The 19978-nt window shown below is 34.5% G+C and overlaps 1 protein-coding gene across 1 annotated transcript in view; it reads right to left on the reverse strand.

Moving 5' to 3' along the window:
• The window catches only part of LOC129808306 (mucin-12), a 56400-nt gene that overhangs the window by 16710 nt on the left and 19712 nt on the right, over window positions 1-19978 (reverse strand). Inside the window, exons 7-8 of the mRNA XM_055858144.1 lie at window positions 11283-12700; window positions 9433-9556 (exon numbers count right to left, since the gene is read on the reverse strand). Of these exons, the coding sequence (XP_055714119.1) occupies window positions 9433-9556; window positions 11283-12700 (1542 nt within the window). The remainder of the gene's footprint in view (window positions 1-9432; window positions 9557-11282; window positions 12701-19978) is intronic.

Here is a 19978-nt window from a genome sequence, read left to right on the forward strand (position 1 = left end):
CATTTTCCTGCCATTGTATTTGCTTCAATTGCTAAACATGAGAAATATTTGGCAATTGCAAATATTCTTATAAAGAAAAACACCTTAAGGTAAATACTTCTTAAGGGTCAAAACCTCTCAAAGCTTTCCTCATACCACAATCAATTTTTCCCTTCAACACATCATCATGCACAGCACGGTTTTCTCGTTACAGTTTTGAAATTTTAATAAGAGCATTTGAACCATAACCGCAATGTTATAATGAAGTCTCAAACATAACCCACATACAGGAATATGATTCTGTAAGACTTTGAAGAAATGCTGAGAAAATTTCCTACATAAAACTTCCCCCTGTGTGTTTACACATGGTAGATAATAAGAGGGAAGACCCAGGAGAAATATGCAATGTAGATCATAAGAAGATTCCATGAGGTGCATGTGATGCACTATAAGTAATGCCCTACATTAAGGTGAAATTTCTCAACCGAACACGGATAGATATAACGATAGAAAGATTCAGAGCACGAAGAAATTGTAATTGATTTTAAAAGCAAAGAAGTATTTTAAAAAGCTAATTAATTGCGATGGAAAAAGGGATCGATAGAAAATATTCTCATGTTGAGGGCGGGATTTAATCATTCAACCGAGATGAGTTTTGCTATAAATCAACAAAAGTGCTTTGAAAGGTTGTTCACGTTATTTATTAAAGTAATAACTATGTTGCGGTTTATCAGTGCGTTAAGAAGTATGAAATAGTACTGTATCTGAACTTTAAGGATGTTGATACAAACTTTAAAATCTACTAATTGTAGATTGAAGTTAAATATTCCTAAGGATTTTCAAATAAAAGCTCTCCCGTGGTGTAAGTTTTGGTCTAATTTCAGACCTAATAGAGTACCTTTGTTATACGTATAGATGTCAGATTTCATGAAATTTCACCGTAGCCTCCATCTACAATAGGCAGAAAAACGTGAAATTTCATGAAATTTTCCATCTATAGTTATACGGTTCACTTGAGATTATTTTCAAAATTTAAATTTACTGGTTATCGACTGAAAGTCAAAGTTGCACCTGTGTTACTCACAATTACAGTGCAATCATACAGTACGGTCTCTCAAATCTGAATCACTCAAATTCGAAAGATAGTTGAATTCAAAATGATAAATTCTGAGATTATGTTGAAAAAATTGTGTTGTGGATTATTGAGAACTATAATCTGCTTCCTCCTGAATATTTACAAGAATTATATTGTTTAAAAAATATTTAAAAAATCTGTTACCATGTTACCATACACAGAAAAAAATGTTTTGTAAAATTATTCGTAAATTTTTGTGAATTTCTATTGCGGACTTACGAAATGCTCGTAAATCGTACAACCCATAAACAAGTTCGTAAAATGTCGCACTGTTTTTTACAAACATTGTTCGTAACATGATCATTTGACGAGCATTTTTTGTACTTTTTTAAATATTTATTTGTAAATCTTCGTAAACACACAGAAACGTTCGTAAAGTTTTGTCATTTACTTGTAAATTTTTGTTTGTCAGACAAACAAAAATTTACGAATTTGTGTGTTTACGAACATTTACAAACGAATGTTCGTAAAAGCCTCAGTAAAAGTACAAAAAATGGTCGTCAAGCGATCATATTACGAACATTGTTTGTGAGAAAGGTACAAATTTTTACGAACTTGTTTGTAGATTGTACGATTTACGATCATTTCGTAAATACCCGATAGGAATTCACAAACATTTACGGACAATTTTACAAAACATTTTTTCTGTGTAGAGACTTATGAGAAAATATACAAATATAAATTTAATTATATTTGAAAGTACCGTCCGAATTTCGAATATTCTATATTTGCAGCGCATAAAAATGGTAGAAAACGTTTTTTGTTTTTTTTGGAAAATTTTACGTTTTTGCTGATTGAAATGAAAGACTTACTGACTAAATCTTAAGGCTTAATTTTAACTGACTTAATCGGTAATGAATCGGTAAAGTACCCGTAGATGATATACCTTTCTCGAATTTACTTTTTTATTTCTTCGAATGCTTTTTAATCATGTTATAATATTCTTAAATGAGCTTTTCTTATGCATTTTATTTTTATTTCGGAATGTTTCTTTTTTAATCTAAAACTTATAAATAATCGGTGATAAAACCGGTATGCACATATGCACCCAATACGCAAAAAGATAATACAAGGAGAGCTTCTTCTCGTGAGTTCGAGCACTTCGCAAAATTTGGAAAGTTTTGCCATGTCTTTTCTTACTGATATAAATCGATTCCATTATATTTTAATACGTATATTGGTTATTTGACAAGGAAAAATAGATTTTATACTGATTAATGTCGATTACGAAATTTAACTTTATGCTCAATAAGCGATTTGAAAAAATGCTATGTCTGCTGACCAAATTCGATTTTTTCAACTGATTGAAAACTAATCCATTAACGAACCAAAATCGATTGTCTTATAAATTAAAGTCGACCAATTGGCCAACTGACCAAATTGGTTTATTTTCTGAACAAATTAGTTTTTAGTTAACTGAATAAAAAAGCGATTTTCTTACTAAGCTATATCTATTTGTGTTACAGACATTCTTTTCTGACCACATTTTATTTTGTTACTACGTAATATAAATTTTCTTTTTTGTATAAGGGAAGAGCACCAGCGATCGACAGTACTCCTCGGATCGTCAGGTTGTTACCATATTGTTGCACTAATTCCAATGATTTTTTTTTAAATTATAAGCTACTTTTTACCATTTAACTCTCACAAGAAAGCAGTACATTAGCTCAGATTTAATTTATAAAACTAATTTTCCGTGAGACACTTGGTTAAATTCCTGAATTTGTTTATTCATCAAATTGACTAATTTTTCTTAAATATTTTAAATTTTTTAAATATCTCTCAAAAATTAGCTCTCTTTTAAATTTTTAACTTCTTCAAATACAATTTAAGAAATAAAAATTTTCAGTATATGTAATACAACACTTGATGCAACAACTTTCACTCGAATTTTCTATAAATTAGTCCTATGTCAATGTGTTTGCAACATGGAAAATCTCAACACGAAAAATCTCAACAATAGTAATTTTCACAGAGCTGTGAAGTCTAGGACATTAACACCTAGCAGAAAGCAATTTGGCAATTTGAGATGGTTTCCTGTGAAGCAATTTCGATTTATTTTGGCGATTCAGTGGTGTGTATCGCAACTTGACTAATGATGGTCCCCCCAGGAAAGTGGCAAAAGAAATGAGTATAGGTCCATGTGGAACACCTTTGAGGCGTGACTTGCGTAGAAACTACGGGGATTCCATGAATAAAATCTCTCGTATACTCATCAATGGTCAATCGATTGAGAAAGCAAGTGCTTATGGGAATGGGGGGCAGCTCCACTGTATAAATTTGCAGGAAAATGTGTTCTGAAGCCACAGAAAAATGGGATGGGTAGATGCCTTCAGGATCGTATTTCACTGACATCCATCCAGGAAGCCAAGTACATTTTGGGCACATTCTTTTGGGATTGAATATCCACATTTTGGGGCCAAATACTCTTGAGTTTACTCATCGACGTTCTCCTTAAATATCACCACTATACAGCCTTATCTATCTACTATATATAGTCATCAAGGATGACAGTCTAGACAAGTTCCCATCCCTCAAACTTTCTATATAAGTTTATACGAGCTCCGTAATAGATAATTTCCGACTACACCACCCTCAATTATGAACAAAATAGTTAAGAACAGGAGAATGAGGTAAATTGTGGACATGAATTTTCTTTGAAGGCCTCATGAAAATTCAGAACAAGGCTACAAAGTTATGTTAATGACATAAAATTTAAATGGACTTGAGAGCTTTCGATTCCAAATTTCTCTGACGTACAATCTTGATACATGGTCTAAATGTGTCAATTTTTCATCCAATTAAAGGACCATGTAAGAGTTCATAAGATCAAACTAAAGCTTTTAAGTTTATATATAGTTGAATAGATTTTAGTACTCATTAAACGCATTTCATTTATTTTTTTTTTATATATCTTGCGCATTTTCTAGAGCAAAATATCCATTTTTAAGATATCTCAGTTTCCCATACGTGTCGGTCTGGAAATTGTCAAAGACATGGTAATTAAATCGGAATGAAATGTTCTAGTTTGTTTCAGTAGAGGAAAGAGCTCACATACGTATTAAATTCTGAATATTATATTTATGAATAACAAATGTGACTCCACAATATATTTTAAACACTCTGGGCACTTTCCGTTGGTTTTTAAAATATGGGTGCGATGAGTTATATTTATTGTGAAACATAAGAAAACTTTAATCATTATGAAGCAGGACCAATTGTTGGGGACGTAGCAAGGTTATAAATTAGTTTGGTTCAGTCAGTTGGCAGAGCTAAGTAAAAATTGCGTCCGTTTCGTTTGAACAATTTTCAATGAATTTTATTTCACAATTACATTTGATTTTTCAAAATCATTTTTAACATTTTTATATGTATTGTGAAACATAAGAAAACTTTAATCATTACGAAGCTTGGGATCATACGAAGTACGGGGACTATCCCCTACGTTCATGTACTAAATACGCACTGAAGGTTTTTCGTTGAAATTGCTTATTTTTGTAAAATTACACAATTATAAAGTAAAATTTTAATCACTTATGTAAGATTAATTTAGTACTTTTCTGTTCTAAAATCTTAATTTTCCTTTTTAGATTTTTAATTTGTCTCCTTTGTAATAACTTATGCCAGATATTTTATTGATTTTTAAAATACGAAGAGGGAATAGTGTCTATAAAAGAACCATATCGAAATTATAATTTATTATACTTGATTGTTTTAGTACATCCGCTTTCAGACTTTAGCACTGTCTTAATGTACTCTGTATTCTTATGCAGTAGCTCTGTTATCGCTTTATGCAAAAACATCTTGAAAATTGGAAAATTAGCAAATTTCCTCTGCATAATTTTTGTTTAACTTTAAATTAATTAATTAAATTAAATAAAAATTTTTACCAAAGGAAAATAGCACTTTTAAAGATCCTGGATATATCTCTTTTTTTGATTCATCACAATATGATTAGCTAGAGTATTTAAAGCAATTAAATTACAATATTTCAGGGTATTAAATATTTAATTAATCCAGATAATACTGAAATCCGTAAAAGATTTAAGCCGATTTGATAACACAGCCATGAATGTACTATAGTCCATCTTAATGCTGATTGCTACTTTCGCTTGTACTAAATTCAAATAGTGTTGCTCAGTAAATTGCAGGTGTATTACGTTCTTAAAATCTATTATGGTGTTGTTCCAATGAAAAATGAAAAAGAGAAATCTCTCTCCCACGCATTTCTTTTTAGTACATGGCTGTTCTCAAGGGCTCTTTATAGTGATTTTATTTAGAAGAAAAAATTTATTTATTTAACATTTTATAGAGTGGATATATTTAAGAAAAACTTTTTAATATTAAGAATGAAATTTTAACTTTATAATATCCGAATCCGAAAGTAACCGAGATACGTTAGATTAATCAACAAAGGTGGCAAGGATAGAACACGCAACACAAATCAAGCTCACTGTGCAGGTTGGGAAAAGTCTTCCATTCCCCGGATTAACCAGCCCGGATTCCGGGTATCTTCTCTGATGGCCTTTTTGAGACTCTTCCTGCCTTAAATGCTTGGCTCCCCTCTCCTTTTTCTCGGGGAAGATCAGGGGATGGTGGTGCGGTGCTCCTTCGAAGATATCCCCCTAAGGGGCAGCAGTCCTCCCTCGGTGGCGAAGAACCGTCCCTCCGGAGGGTGATCTCGTTGGGGCCCATCTGTCGGTGGAAATTGCCACTTCCAAGTGAAAAGCACGAGAAGCACAGTGGCAATAACGAGGCTCCATTGCAGTCTTCGGGACGAACAGCCGTAGACGGGCATGGCACAGATGTTTAAGAGAACCACAGCCCGATCGTAGCCTTCCTTCGTCGGGATGCCCCAATCCATGGAACCCCATGGGCAGATTCTCCCACTGCACTTTCACCAGACAACACAAAAAACACCAGTGCACCGATCAAAGACTTATCACCAAAAAGCCCCTCAGCAGAGGAAGAGTGGGCATTTATCCACTTTCCCCTCCCGAGATTTGCACAAATACCAACACACAAATACGGGACAATTCCCAAATTCCCCATTACACAGAGTGACAATTTCGGGCGAATTTTAAACTCAAAAAAAAACGCATGTTATATCTTGCGTTATCGGCTTCACTTTTTGTTGGTTCCTGTCACGATTGTTTTCCCCAGTTCTTATCGTGTTCTAAAATCACCAAATAGTCGTAACAGATAGCAATACAAAGAAAGATTGTTTATGCAGAATAACACGAGGAAAATCATGTACTAAGAAAGTGTCAGAAGAAAGATTTCTCTTTTTTAATTTTTCATTGGAATAGTACCATTATTACTGTTTATTTTAGTGAATTTTTTGTAACGTGATAAGACATTTAATTTAAAATAACGATACCCATGGAGAAGCAGTTTAGAATAGCCTCCTCATACCACGACTAATATTTTAAGACTCTAACTCTCACCGACTGACACATTAACCTCTGCTGTAATATCTCATTCCTAGCCCTATCTGTCTAATGGACGTATAGGGGGAAGTGGAGCACTTTTTAAAGTGGGGCACCATTGAAATTGGGATTTTTCACCTATTTTTAAATGAAATTGAGACTTATCGTGATATAATTTAGCTGCAGAAACATATTGAGAAACTAAATTACATTATGATATGGAATAGTTCCACTTGAACATAGGAGAACAATCGCAATTTCAAAGGTGCCCCACTTCCCCCTACTCAGTTTTGAAATAATCGAATATTAGGCTTATGATTACAGTTATTAGTCATTGAACTGTCTAATGATGCTATTCCAAGAGAAACGAACATGTCTTTTTTGATCATTTTACTGTTCTCAAGTCTTCATCACTCTTAGAAAAAATTAGTTCGTACAAGCTCATATGCAGTTATTAGAACTATAAAATATAGTAAATATAGACCCAACTATATATTTAGTTTGGGTAACTAAATGAAATAGTTGACCACAGTTAGTTAAAGTATCCTTTTCATTTAGTTATCACAACTAAATAAAAATAGTAATGGGTACTATAACATATTAGTTCCAATTACTAAATAAATGGGGTTGATACCCATCTTATTGGCTGTAATAACTATATCATATTAGTTGTGGTTACTATATAGCATTCATTGTGATGCATATTTCTTATTAGTTGCTTAAAATTCGAAAGAGCTTCAACGCATTACTAAAATAAAAATTACTCTTTACTATTGGAAAAGTAGTCATAACTTTATGAAAATATAGGCCCATCTATTTACATTGGTTGTGAGAACTAAAAGGAATTAGTGACCAATATTAGTTGGGATAATGATTTCATTTAATTAACACAAGCAAATATAATTGTATGAAAGCATTATGAAATAATTGCCGCAACTTATCCACGTAAATATTGTCTTATATTCTCACTACTAATAAATTTATTATGAGTATAATGTTTTAAGAATATAAGAACCATTTTAAATAGATTTGATAATAATCGCACGAACAACTAATTTTCATTAGTAATCACGTCTAAACTTTTCTAAGAGTGTAGGGGGAAGTGGGGCACCTTTAAAAGTGGGGTACCTTTGAAATTGGGATTCTTCTTCTATATTTAAGTGGAACTGAGCCACATCGTAATGTAATTTAGCTTCCCAATCACTATGTCCACCTAAATTAAATCACAATAAGACTAAATTTTATTTAAATATAGATGAAAAGTCCCAATTTCAAAGGTACTCCACTTTCAAATGTGCCCCACTTCCCTCTACATAATCTACTTTTTTTTTGTAATGGCTACTGTCATGACTATTTGAGGGTTTTAGAACATGGCAAAAACCGGAGACAACATTCGAGACAGAAACAAATACAAAGAGAGGTCGATAATACAGAAGCACTTCAGAAGAGTAAAGTGCTAAAAATATAATATGTTCATTTCTTACTGGAATAGCGCAATTACTCTAAATTTTTTATTCTATAATCATAGCTATTTTCGTAAAATAGCTCTATTAATTTCTAGAAAAATCCTAAAATGATTAAGCAACTAAGTTTTTAGTACAAATGAATGACAAATAACAAAAATCAATAAAATAAATAGCTGAAATACAGGATTCTGATTCATTAATTGCATAATGGTATTTTAGAGTAATAAATACATTAATTTTGTTTTAAAAATATATGTGATAATGCTTCGGCAGGGGCTTTTCAACATTTCATTTTTCCATACGTTTTTTGCATAGATGCACTGAAGACTATTGGCAAGTTTTTTCCTAAAGAGAATTGACTTATCAGCCTGAGATATTTCAAAATCGTGCATTAAAAGCTATCTAAAAATACATATTTAATAATTTTCGCCGAAATAATGCAAGAACTACGAGGAAATTTGTTTAAGTCGCGGTGCAATAGCTGCAAAATTTTTACAAGGAAAAGTGAAAAATATCTTAATTTTTTATTAGGCTTGATGGGCCTCTGGTTTCGGTTTTTTTTAATACAAACGGAATAACTTTGTAGATATATGAGCTAAATATAATGAAATTACATTATTTAATTTTGTGTGTTATAAGGGAAGGCTTCCAAGGAGCTTGGCTTTGAACATTTTGTATTTTTCTTTTAAAGAATCAGACCCAGACCTAATTTTTCAGGAAATTTATGACTTAAGACTAACTATTAAAATAGATTCCCATGGAGGTCAGACTCATTAAAGTGGGATGAATTTGGGGAAAAAAGCCTATATGCAAAGCCTGAAAGTCTTCCCCTGAGTATTTTTTTTTAATTTCTTGAGTGACAAATAATAGTTTGCAAAGAAAAAATCAATAGAACAGCCCTATCCCAATTAAATGTAAATTTTTCGAAATACATTTTCAGACTTCACTTTTCTTGAAAGTCTCAGATAAATTTGCATCGTATATTATAGGTATATATTTCAGGAAAGGCGCTCTTCTTCAGCAAAAAAAGTTGCCCATAAACCACGAAACTTTGCCATCTGTATGATGTGGTTTTGGCTGGAATGTTGTGGTGGAAGTTACGCTTTTAAAATTTTTCATTTATTAAAATTGCTATGCCATATATAATGCTTAGACCCTTGCCTTAACCATAAGTTAGTGGAGAAAACTCTTTCTCGCTTGTATCGTGCCTTTGTCTCTTTGCAGTGTTAAAGCTCCTTGTGAGTGTGCAAAAGTTTGGACACCACTAAGCTCACGTCTCGTGGTTCGTCTATGGAACTTTTAAATTCAATGGAGCTTCTCGACAAATTTGTGGCACAGAACACTGTTTGACTAGAAAAACACTTTGTCGTCATTTGTTGTGCAACAAAGCGGCATTCTTAGAATCCTGATAAGCCCCACTCACCTGATCGGTTTCCTGTTCCAGATCCAGAGCCTCCGTGTCCATGGAACTCCTCTGCTGATGCTGAAGTATGAGATTTTTTCTCCGTGAAGTCGGTGTAAGGAGGGATGGTCCAGAATCCGATGGACTAAAAAGACAAAAGGAAGAAATCATTGATTCCAACATCTCATTCACATTCTTAGTCAAATAAATATCTCATTTAAAGTTTACTCCAAGTAATCTTCAATAAGGCTCCAAGCATTATACTGATGAATTTCTCTGTAATAGTTTAACTTATTCTGCCTTTATTGCATTAAATCTAGAAGAAAAGTTTTTCGCACAATACCAAAGACTTTTAATTGGGTGCAACAAAAACTTTCAACTTGAATTTTCCAAGACATTTTGTTTTTCAAATTCACTTTGAAATTTCACGAGGAAATTGTTTGAAATATTTTAATAGCAAATTATTAATATATAATTTTCAGTTGAAAGTTATCTGTGAAATCATTTTGTAAACTTGTTTTAGCTTGTGGTATGTGAAATTCATATCATGATCTAACTTCACTTGAACGGAAGACTTCGTCTGACTAAAAGCGGAGGAATTTAATTAGATTTTCCAAACAAGACTACACACTATGGAAAAGCGTTAAATATAAACGATATACAGGCCTTTATGCCTTCTTCCACAATTAAATTTAAGAGATTGTCTAACTCTCAAAATCCCGAAAAGCCAAAATCCCGAACGCCAGAGTTCCGAAAACAAAAATTACAAAAGCCAAAATCCCACAGAGGTAAGGTCCAGAAAAGTCAAAATCCTGGAAACCAAAATTCCGAATAGTCAAAATCCTGATTGGGACGAAATTAAATGGAGGATAATGTGTAGAATATATTGTCCCAAAATACAGAAAATTCACATTGCTTAACGAGCGTTGAAGTAAAACTTTTACGAATTCGGGATAATGATTTTCGTGATTTCGGTTTTTTGGATTTTCGAGATTTTCGCTTTCAGGATTTTGTTTTTCGGGAATTTGATTATTTGGAATTTTGGCTTTTCGGAATTTTAGCTTTCATAATTTTGACTTTTCGGGATTTGGGCTTTCGGGATTTCAGCTTTCGGGATTTTGGACCATTCGCGAATTTGGCTTTTCTGGATTTTGGACCATTCGCGAATTTGGCTTTTCTAAATTTTGGACCATTCGCGAATTTGGCTTTTATGGATTTTGGCCCTTTCGGTAATTTGACTTTTCGGGATTTTAGCTTTTTGAAATTTTGGCTTTCGGGATTTTAACCGGAACCTAAGAAAAAACATAGATAAAGATTATCCTCTATTCATTCCGGTAATCGTCTGTGTATAACCAGAAAATTAGTTAAGAACAGAATCAATTGCCTCGTACAACACACAATTTCGTTTTAATCTGAAACACTTTCTCCTCTTCTAATCAGGCGGAATAAGCATAAAAAAATTTACAAACAACAATCATTTGGCCAATTTTGCTTTTTGTTTGGAACTCTAGGCAGTTTTCTAAATTTAGCGCCTCTAGTAGCGGTCATATGAAGTTGTGATGTCCTAGAATTCTAGAATTCACGAGTTCTGTCATTCTAATTATTATGGTTCCGGCACACTTTTTAAATTAGGAAAATTTCATGAAGTCGAAATTCGAATTCTCTCTTTCTTAAAAACTTTGCAAATGTCTATCCTACCCTTTGGCGCTGTTCTTCTTCTTTTGAACATCAGACCAAATTAAATTTAGATCAGTCCAATTTTGAGACCGAAAGAGTTGGATAGACTTTATGTAAATCTTTTGAGAAGGAAAGAGAAGGAAGTGCCGAAGGTATTAGAAATCAAATTCGGATATTCAGATAAATAGTCTTACCTCTGCTCATTCGTAAGAACTGTGATTTGGGATTCATTCCAAATACCATCAGAATGATCCCTTGACGTAAGGTCAGCAGCAATAGAATCCGAAGATGGGAAAGCCGACTGACCGTGGACAGAGAGTTCATCAGGACAAGGCGAAGGGGGTGTGGATTTAGCTGTTCCAGTTCCAGAAGTTCCAGCTTCCTGCACAGTTGGATCCTCCAGGCTGATCGATCTCTTCCTGAAGGATTCCTTAGTATAACGGAGAGTTTTCTCAGCAGTAGTCTGAGGAATGGTCAACAGATTCTGTTTATTGCAGATTCCCTCATCCTTGATAGGAGAACTTCGATAGTGATATTGCTCTTTAGCTGCTTCCCTCTCCAACTGGGTATTGAGATCCTCATCACTTGCCGACATAGCTCCCATAGCTTCCACAGCACTTCCGCGGCGTTTTAAAAGAATCTCTCCCTCTGATAGAGTTTTTTGGAGGCGCTTTTTCCTGGCCAAAGGACTACTAATTGGTGAAATGTTGGGTTTGAAATCTATGAAAATCTCCTTCTCTTCGCGATCAGTCTTTGAGTCACTCTCTGATTCGCATGTAGAGCAGAGTTCTTCCGAAGTCGTGGGTGGTCTGGATGAACTTCTCCGGGATAGAGAATGGATTTCCGGCGAGATGACATGATGAGAAGCTCTTCGGAGCTGAATATGAGCATCCTGGGTGGGTGTGTATGAAGACATTCGGCGTGAAAGGCGCTCGGATGGGGCATTGGATTCTGTGGAACTATCCCTGGCAACAGAAGTCCTTCTTCCCTTGAGGATACTCTCAGGAACAACACCTCCATTCAGCATCTCAGTGCTTCCTATCGTGACATGCCCACAGGGATGATGCTGGTGTTCCCTTCTTGGCAGAGTACTTGTACGTTCCTCTCCTCTGTAGTGAATGCATGCCCTCCTGGGCAGGCTATGAGTCTCATAGGCATAGCTTCCATCCCATTGCTGATGAACAGGCTCGAGCTGACCTGTTTGACGAACAGCTGGTGGTTCAAATACCATCGAAATGCTATCCTGAGACGCCTTGGACGTAACTGCACTGTCCTGTGAGTGATTCCTCGAGTGCGTGAAGATGTTCTCCGATGAAAATATATCACTCCTGGATGTCTCAATCTGGCTCTGTCTGGATGATGTTCGGGATAGCATGTCGACCTGCATATGGCCAATGGATGGTGTTGTCAGGCTGAAGGGTGACCGAGGTGGTTCCTCTGATTGCGTCCGATGCAGAGGTTCATGATCACCAGGTGATTGTGGCACATCCAATGGTGATGTTGGTGAAATGCCCATCCCATGCTGCCTCGTCGCTGCCTCTGACAGACTCTTCGTCAATTTAGTCCGACCATTCATCCCATTTGTCTGAGCTCCCTGAGACACCATCCTCACCTGAGGGAAAAAAAGATAACATGGCTAGTCAGATTTATTGACATTCTTTCATTGTTTGCACATGGTCTCGGAGGATTGGAGATATGGAAGATAAAAAACAACGGGCTAGAGTAAAATCGAATGTTCGTTTAACAATCCCCCAGACCTAGATGCAGAGAAAACGAGCCAATAGACATCTGTTCCCCCAGAATTTAACTTTATGATACAACTAGACCCATTTGTTGGGCTAAAAGGGGATATAAGTGCGAAAAATATGCCCCAGGCTTGTTAAAATCTTATTTACTGAGCTTCATTTATTTACATTGAAAATTGTCTGTTTCAATATATATGTGTAATTATCAGTTTTGTATACTAAATAATTTTTAGATTTTCTTTTAAAACCAGGTTTATGATACTAAAATGTTTTTAATTAAAAGAGACATAATTTATTTAGAAAATTTAAGGATATATTTGATAATGTGACGATTACAATGAGTAGTAAAAAAAATCATGCTCGTTTCATTGAAACTATTTACACAATTTGGGGCTATCCGTGGGCAAGTAAAATGCTCGCTCTTCCGCACACTACCCTCTTGTGACCACTTAACCATAGCCACAAATCCTCGTCCGCCGAAGTCTGAGAAATATAGTTCAGATCACCAAGACAAAGATACTTCTTCCTCAGTCTTTAACCGAAAATTTCGATTGGAGTCCAGTAGGTTAATTCTTTAACAGTATGACAATGTCGTATGACTAATTTAAAACTTTTATTTGATAAAATCGAGTAAATTAATCGAAAATCCGATTCATATCAGTTACCAATGGCAATCCGATGCACACTGGACTTTAGTGTTGTCCTGCTCCAAAATTTACCACGAAATTTTGTCATATGACATTGTCATATCGTTACAGAATTCTCCTACAGGGCTCACCGCGTAGAAGTGGAATTAGAGAGGGATAGTATGAATGAATACTCTGATCCACTGAGAAAAAAAGAGGCTTTCGTCATAACTCTTACAATTTTCGGGTGTAAAAATTATCAACATTATTTAATGTTAATTTTACACCTTTTGAGGGTAAAACCAACATGAAAAAAGGGTAACTTTAACCCATAATAGACTAAAAAAGCATAAGCATAATATTTACACCGATTTCGGATCAAACTGCAGGGTAAAATTAACATTTTCGGAATGTTATTTTGACTTTTTCGGATTTCTCTCAGTCAGTGTCTGATTCCTGAAAACTCCATTTTCATTAATTCTAGCATTTGAGGATAATTTTTAAGCCATTTCCAAATGCCCTTATGGCCTTTAGTAGTGGCAGCCAAAATCCCGAAAGCCAAAATCCCGAAAGCCAAAATCCCGAAAGCCAAAATCTCGGACGCCAAAATCCCGAAAAGTCCAAAATCCCGAAAGCCAAAATCGAGAATGTTCAAAATCCTGAAAGAGATGAAATTATATAGGGGAAATGTTTAGAATAATTTTCCAAGACACAGAAGATTTCCCTTTGCCTCCAGAAAGCGCGGGTGCAATCGTAAGTAGCTATGACACTTTTAAGAATTCAGGATTTGGCTTTCGGGATTTTGGCGTTCGGGATTTTGGCGTTCGGGATTTTGACCGGGATCCGGCCTTTAGATCATTCTTAGGCTCTAAAATTAAAAAGAAGCTCACGGAAAGCAGGGGTAACCCTGAATGCGATCCGGATGTATGGTAACAATGAAGGTGCAAATGCTATTATTCAGAATTGTTCTGTCAAACTTCGAATCCCTGGATGCTTCTGGTGGTTACTGATTATGGTTACCCTTATTACTCGACGTAAAATAGGCGACTTATCCTATCTTATATTCCATGATTACAATCAAATAATCAACGGCATATCGGAAGATCCAGTCTGCCTAAGATTAAAACGGTCTTCAGACTAGCGGTTTAGTCCAGTTCCCGAAATAAACATTCTAAATACACTCAGTCCCGGTATTATGCACATTTTCGGGACCGAAAAAAAACGCGCGAAATAGTATTACGCATCGCAAACCATCGAAAAGCATTAACAAACAGTACTTTTTGGCCAGAGTTCTTCAATAAGTGGTTAGATTATTTTAAAAAGATTTACCTTAATAAAAGAAATTAAAATTATTAAATTAATTATTAAATTATTCTGAAAAAGTAGCAAAATGTTTTTAAATTTCCCGCATCGCAACGTAATATACATTCAGGCGTATTTCAAAAATGATTTCACAAATTTACCCCTAATGGTAGACAAAATTGCATAAGTATAATCCCGAAGAACTTAATGCGGGGACTAAGTGTAGCAACCAATTTAATGTCAAAATTTTCCAAGAAATCTTTATTAATAAAATGAGGGATATGAAATTATACAAAAAATCGGTACTTAACCGGTTCATTACCGATGAAGACCGAAGCAGCCGGGTTCGACATTGCAGTACCTTTCCAAAAAAATTCAAATTTAACCAAATCGGTTGAAAAATGAGCCTTCCAAAGTGGTTGAACTTTAACTCTGTACCATTTGGAATACGAGATTTGAACACTTATTTTCATCGATAAACGTAGATTAATGAAAAACGCTATACTACTTCCATTTTACTAGATACATGAAATAAATTTCAAGATTTTGACAAAAATGTCAATAAGGGTTCCCTGTCGAAGAGGTGTTCACTCGACCCTAACTCTATTAAAGATTCAAAGTAATTTTGAGTGTAATTGTTGAGTAACTTTATCAGTAAATTTCCATCAGTTTTTACTTATTTTATGGTTTTTTTTTTTTTAAATAAAAATTCCGAAATTCACTGTAAACCATTATATATAGCAAGGGGCCCATCAAGCCTAATAAAAAGTGAAGTTGTTTTTCAATTTTCCTTGTAAAAATTTTGCAGCTATTGCACCGCGACTTAAACAAATTTTCTCGTAGTTCTTGTATAATTTTGGCGAACATTATGAAATATGTATTTTTAGATAGCTTTTAATGAATGATTTCGAAATATATCAGACTGATAAGTCAATTCCCTTTAGGAAAAACTAGCCAATAGTCTTCAGTGGATCTATGCACTGGTAAAAATAAAAGGATCAAATTGATCCAAATTTGATCCTTTTGCAAAGGATAGATCAAATTAACATGTTATATTATGATGAATGTGCATTCAAAGTTCGAAATTTGATCCATCCTTTGTAAAAGGATCAAATTTGGATCAATTTAATCATTTTATTTTAACAGTGTGCAAAAACGTATGGAAAAATGGAATGTCGAGAGGGCCCTGGCTAAACCTTAGTCCTAAAGCTCGCATAAGAATTTATCAGAGTTTTGAGTTCCGATTCCGCTCGATGCAAGGAACTGATTGTCTAAAAAATTACATTTTCACATGCGATAAAATCGTAATAAAATACACTGGCGTTGCCTAAATAATGCGAGAGCACGGAAGAAGTATTCGTATGTAGAGAAGTGCTCTTGGGGAGGTCTACGATTTTCTCCCACCGCGGGATATGAAGTTGTAAAAATAATTACCTTGTAATACAAATATCCCAAGACTAAGAAGCCCCAAGGACCATGAAGTACCAAATAAATAGGGGAGGTGGAGCTACTTTTGAGCTGTAAGGATATAATATAGAATTTTTTGCATATTTCTAAAGGAAAATGGGCTTGATTGTTATGTAATTTGGATATATAAAACAATTGTGGAACACGATGAAATATATGTAAAAATCGTATATTAATGTAGCCCAACAGTTCAAAATAGCCCCACCTCTCACTAACCCGGAAACATGGAGGGGAAACTGGGGCACCACCAAACACGGAGTACCACCAAACTTTTAAAGAAGAAGAAAAGACTTTTATTCTAGGCTAGTCCGCTCCCACCCGACGAACACGGGATTATCGTTCAAAAATAATATTTTTCAAAATTTCAATAAATTCATATTAACCAAGTTCATATTTGTTACTGTCTTTTTCGGATTTATCTTATCCCAAGAAAAAGGTCACATAATTTTCTATGACAAACCCTAATTGGAAACCCCTTTGGGGGAAATGTTAAAGCCGTGGGTGGACCATGCTAGTGGATATCAGTAGCTTTCACTGCCTTTTGGGAATAATATGGCAAGCCTGAGTATTATTTGATTAAAGTCTTCCCCATTGAATACCACTTTGTTTTTTACACATTCACCCTTAATAGTTATGGGCGACATAACCACAGAAATATCTTACCATCTATGCGGGTTTAGAGACCCTTAAGTGGATTATTGCTAGTGTTATTTCTCGTCTCCGGGTGTCATCCCCAGATAAATTATGCATAGAGCACATACTTACAGATGGAAACAGTTAAAATTTGCAATATTCTGCAAAATTGGTGGTTAATTGTAAGAAAATTATTACCCAACTCCCCCCAAGGGTGAAAGATGGAGCCATTAGGAGTCGTCTAAATAATTAAATTCATCACCAGACCCTCAAAATAACTTCAAACTATACCCATCCCTCTATTTATCCCATCAAAATGTGACATGGAAAAATCAATATGAAACCCTCTTCTTGCAATCTAACTATATACTACTTTTACTACATCCCATTGGTCATGGTGGCATAAAGCTGTTACAACTTTATTTGGAAAACTTGAACAAAACTACAAACTTTTACTGTGTAATTACAGCTTTTTGTTGAGTTTTCGGAATGAATAGCTTGGAAGTATTTGTGATATAAAGCTTGTTCAAATTAGGATTATGACCCGTTCTTGTTCCCCATGACAATTGCCAAGGATGTGTCATGAGAAATTTCTTTCCGGTCTGTTATTAGCACCATTAGAAATTCTCTTCCCCTATCACAAGGGCCTACAACAGGAAAAACAATCCAAAAGGAATGATGCCTGGTCAGAGGTACACAAAGTTATAGTCTAGGTCATGAATCTTAGTGAAAGATTAAAAATTCATTTTATTTCAGGTTAAAATTGCGACATAAATTTCCGGAGCAATATAATTTCCGTTTTCTCACTCTCATCCTATAGCACCAGAGAATGCCACCCAGGATGAATGAAGAGACAACATTGAAACACTCTCTATTAACATATTATATAGGAATGCCATGTATAAAGCTATCAGAAAAAAGGATATAAGGCACTGTGCTAGATATATTCCAAGTTGGCGAGCAAAAGTAATCCTGGGTAATCAGTGAAAGACATTGCGTTACTATAAAATTCATGAAAAGCAACAAGGTCGCCTCATTCTAAGGGCCTATCTGACACAGGGGGATGAGGAAGAACCAAGGGAAGAACACAAACACGTCTCTGTGGTTTTCCTAAAGTGGAATGGGATTGGGTTACAGGGACTGTTTTAGCTGAGGTTAAATGTTCCCCTCAGTAAGTTCTTAATCCATTTTATTTCGCATTTGAGTGAGATTCTTTTTAAATCCTTAAAGGCCTTTTATTAGTTTGTCAGTTGCTTGAGATACTTTAAGCCCCTACATGACTGACTATTATGTTAGTTAATTGGGATAGAGTCATGGAACACGTATTGGACCCTTATTGTAATCCATCTTGTTTTGTGCCATATAGCCCTTATTTGTTTAAATATATCTCGCAATCCAGTTTGCCAAAATTACAATTTTGCATACAGAATCATCGTGTAACAACATCCTAGGGCCAAAACTTTAAAGTTTTAGGACTTTCACCCAGTACATGCGACATGAATCCTAAATAAGAGCCAATAAAACAGTAGTTTAGGGTGCGACAAGAGTTCAGGTTGTCTTTTAGTGCCCCTCCGGTCATCAAGCATATTGAAGTGATCTCTCTAGCATAAATTTAATGTAGATGTGGAAACATCAAAGTTAAATTAAGTCTGTTCATCAGGAGTCTGGCTCCAGGACTTTATGCAATATTTATTTCCCAATGCAAAATATGAAATATATACAATCCACTGCATAAAATTGGAATATTGGCTTGTAAAATTCCACATTAAAGTGGATTGTTTTCATTTTTGAAATTTTCTATTTCTGTTTTAATGTTTACTATTGTTCATCACTCCGAGAAAGAAATAAAATTTTACAATCAGTAAAATATTGTAAATTAACGAGAAATAACTTTAAATATTTCTTGGGATACCAAATTGGTTCATAACTCCTTCATTTTCATGTTCTATTTTTTATACTTTTAATAATAATTTCAGTATAATTTTTTAAAATTATTCTTGTTAAATTTTAGTTTTGCAATTAAATATTCTAAATAAAATATTCCTAAAATATACTCCTATAACAAGAGGTCTGAAGAAGATTTTCAAATAAAGAATTTACGGACTTCAAATGGCTCCTTTAGAAAAACCCATGTAAATGATTTAAGAGGAAAACTGGGACTTGAACTGGGTTTGTTTTAGGAAAAAACCTTTATAGGCGTCTTCTAAGAATCATCCTTTAACTCTTTCGCGTCATTAGGGTCATATATGACCCGGGGAAAAACAATTTTATTTTTACTTTTTACATTAATTGAAATCTATAGGTTTGTGCACGACATCATAATAGAAGGATGTAAGATTCTTGGCTAATTTTCTCAAGACTCCAAATATTCAGGAAAAGAAAATATTTGAGATCAAAAATCACGAATTGCGAACTTTGTGAAATGACTTTTCTTTTTCAAATTTTTTTATATTAATTTATTTCTTTTGAGCAAAAATTTCTTTAGAAACACAAAATAGAATATCCAAAGATTGTATATTGCATATTTTGATATAATAAACTACTCTCAATTTTCCAGAAAAGCGGTTAGAATTTTCCGGGTCATATATGACCCTATTGTCGGCAAGGGTAACAGTGTTTTCGTCCCAAACCTATAGCGAAATGTAGATGGGACATTGTTTTTCTTTGTGAAATGCAGGTGGGACATCTTGTTCCTGGACATTTCATCTTATATCTGATGAATTATAACATATTTTGCAATATTTTAGAGTATTCTGCAAGCGTCTCATATTGTGCAATTGCATTGTGTGTGAATAAATATGTAGATAAGTTTATTTTTGCCAAATACCACTCAAAATATTGTGACAGAGACTGTTCAAGGGATTATCAGGAAGATTCCTTGAACACCAGGAGTACAGTGTTCATCAAGACAATCCAGTTTGCCACGGTTTTGGCCAAATTAATAACTTCAAGCAAAAAAAAAACTCTTAAAAAGCCCGTGATATAGATTTTGAAAATGGTATGTACACTTCCCTTGAGGACAATAGGGTCATATATGACCCGGGGTTTTTCCGAGTTTTCACGCAATGGAAATTTTTTTTCCTCTTTGAATTTTGATCATAAAGCATTCGGAAAAAC

This window comes from Phlebotomus papatasi, chromosome 3 (genome assembly GCF_024763615.1).
Source record: "Phlebotomus papatasi isolate M1 chromosome 3, Ppap_2.1, whole genome shotgun sequence".
Taxonomy (NCBI): domain Eukaryota; kingdom Metazoa; phylum Arthropoda; class Insecta; order Diptera; family Psychodidae; genus Phlebotomus; species Phlebotomus papatasi.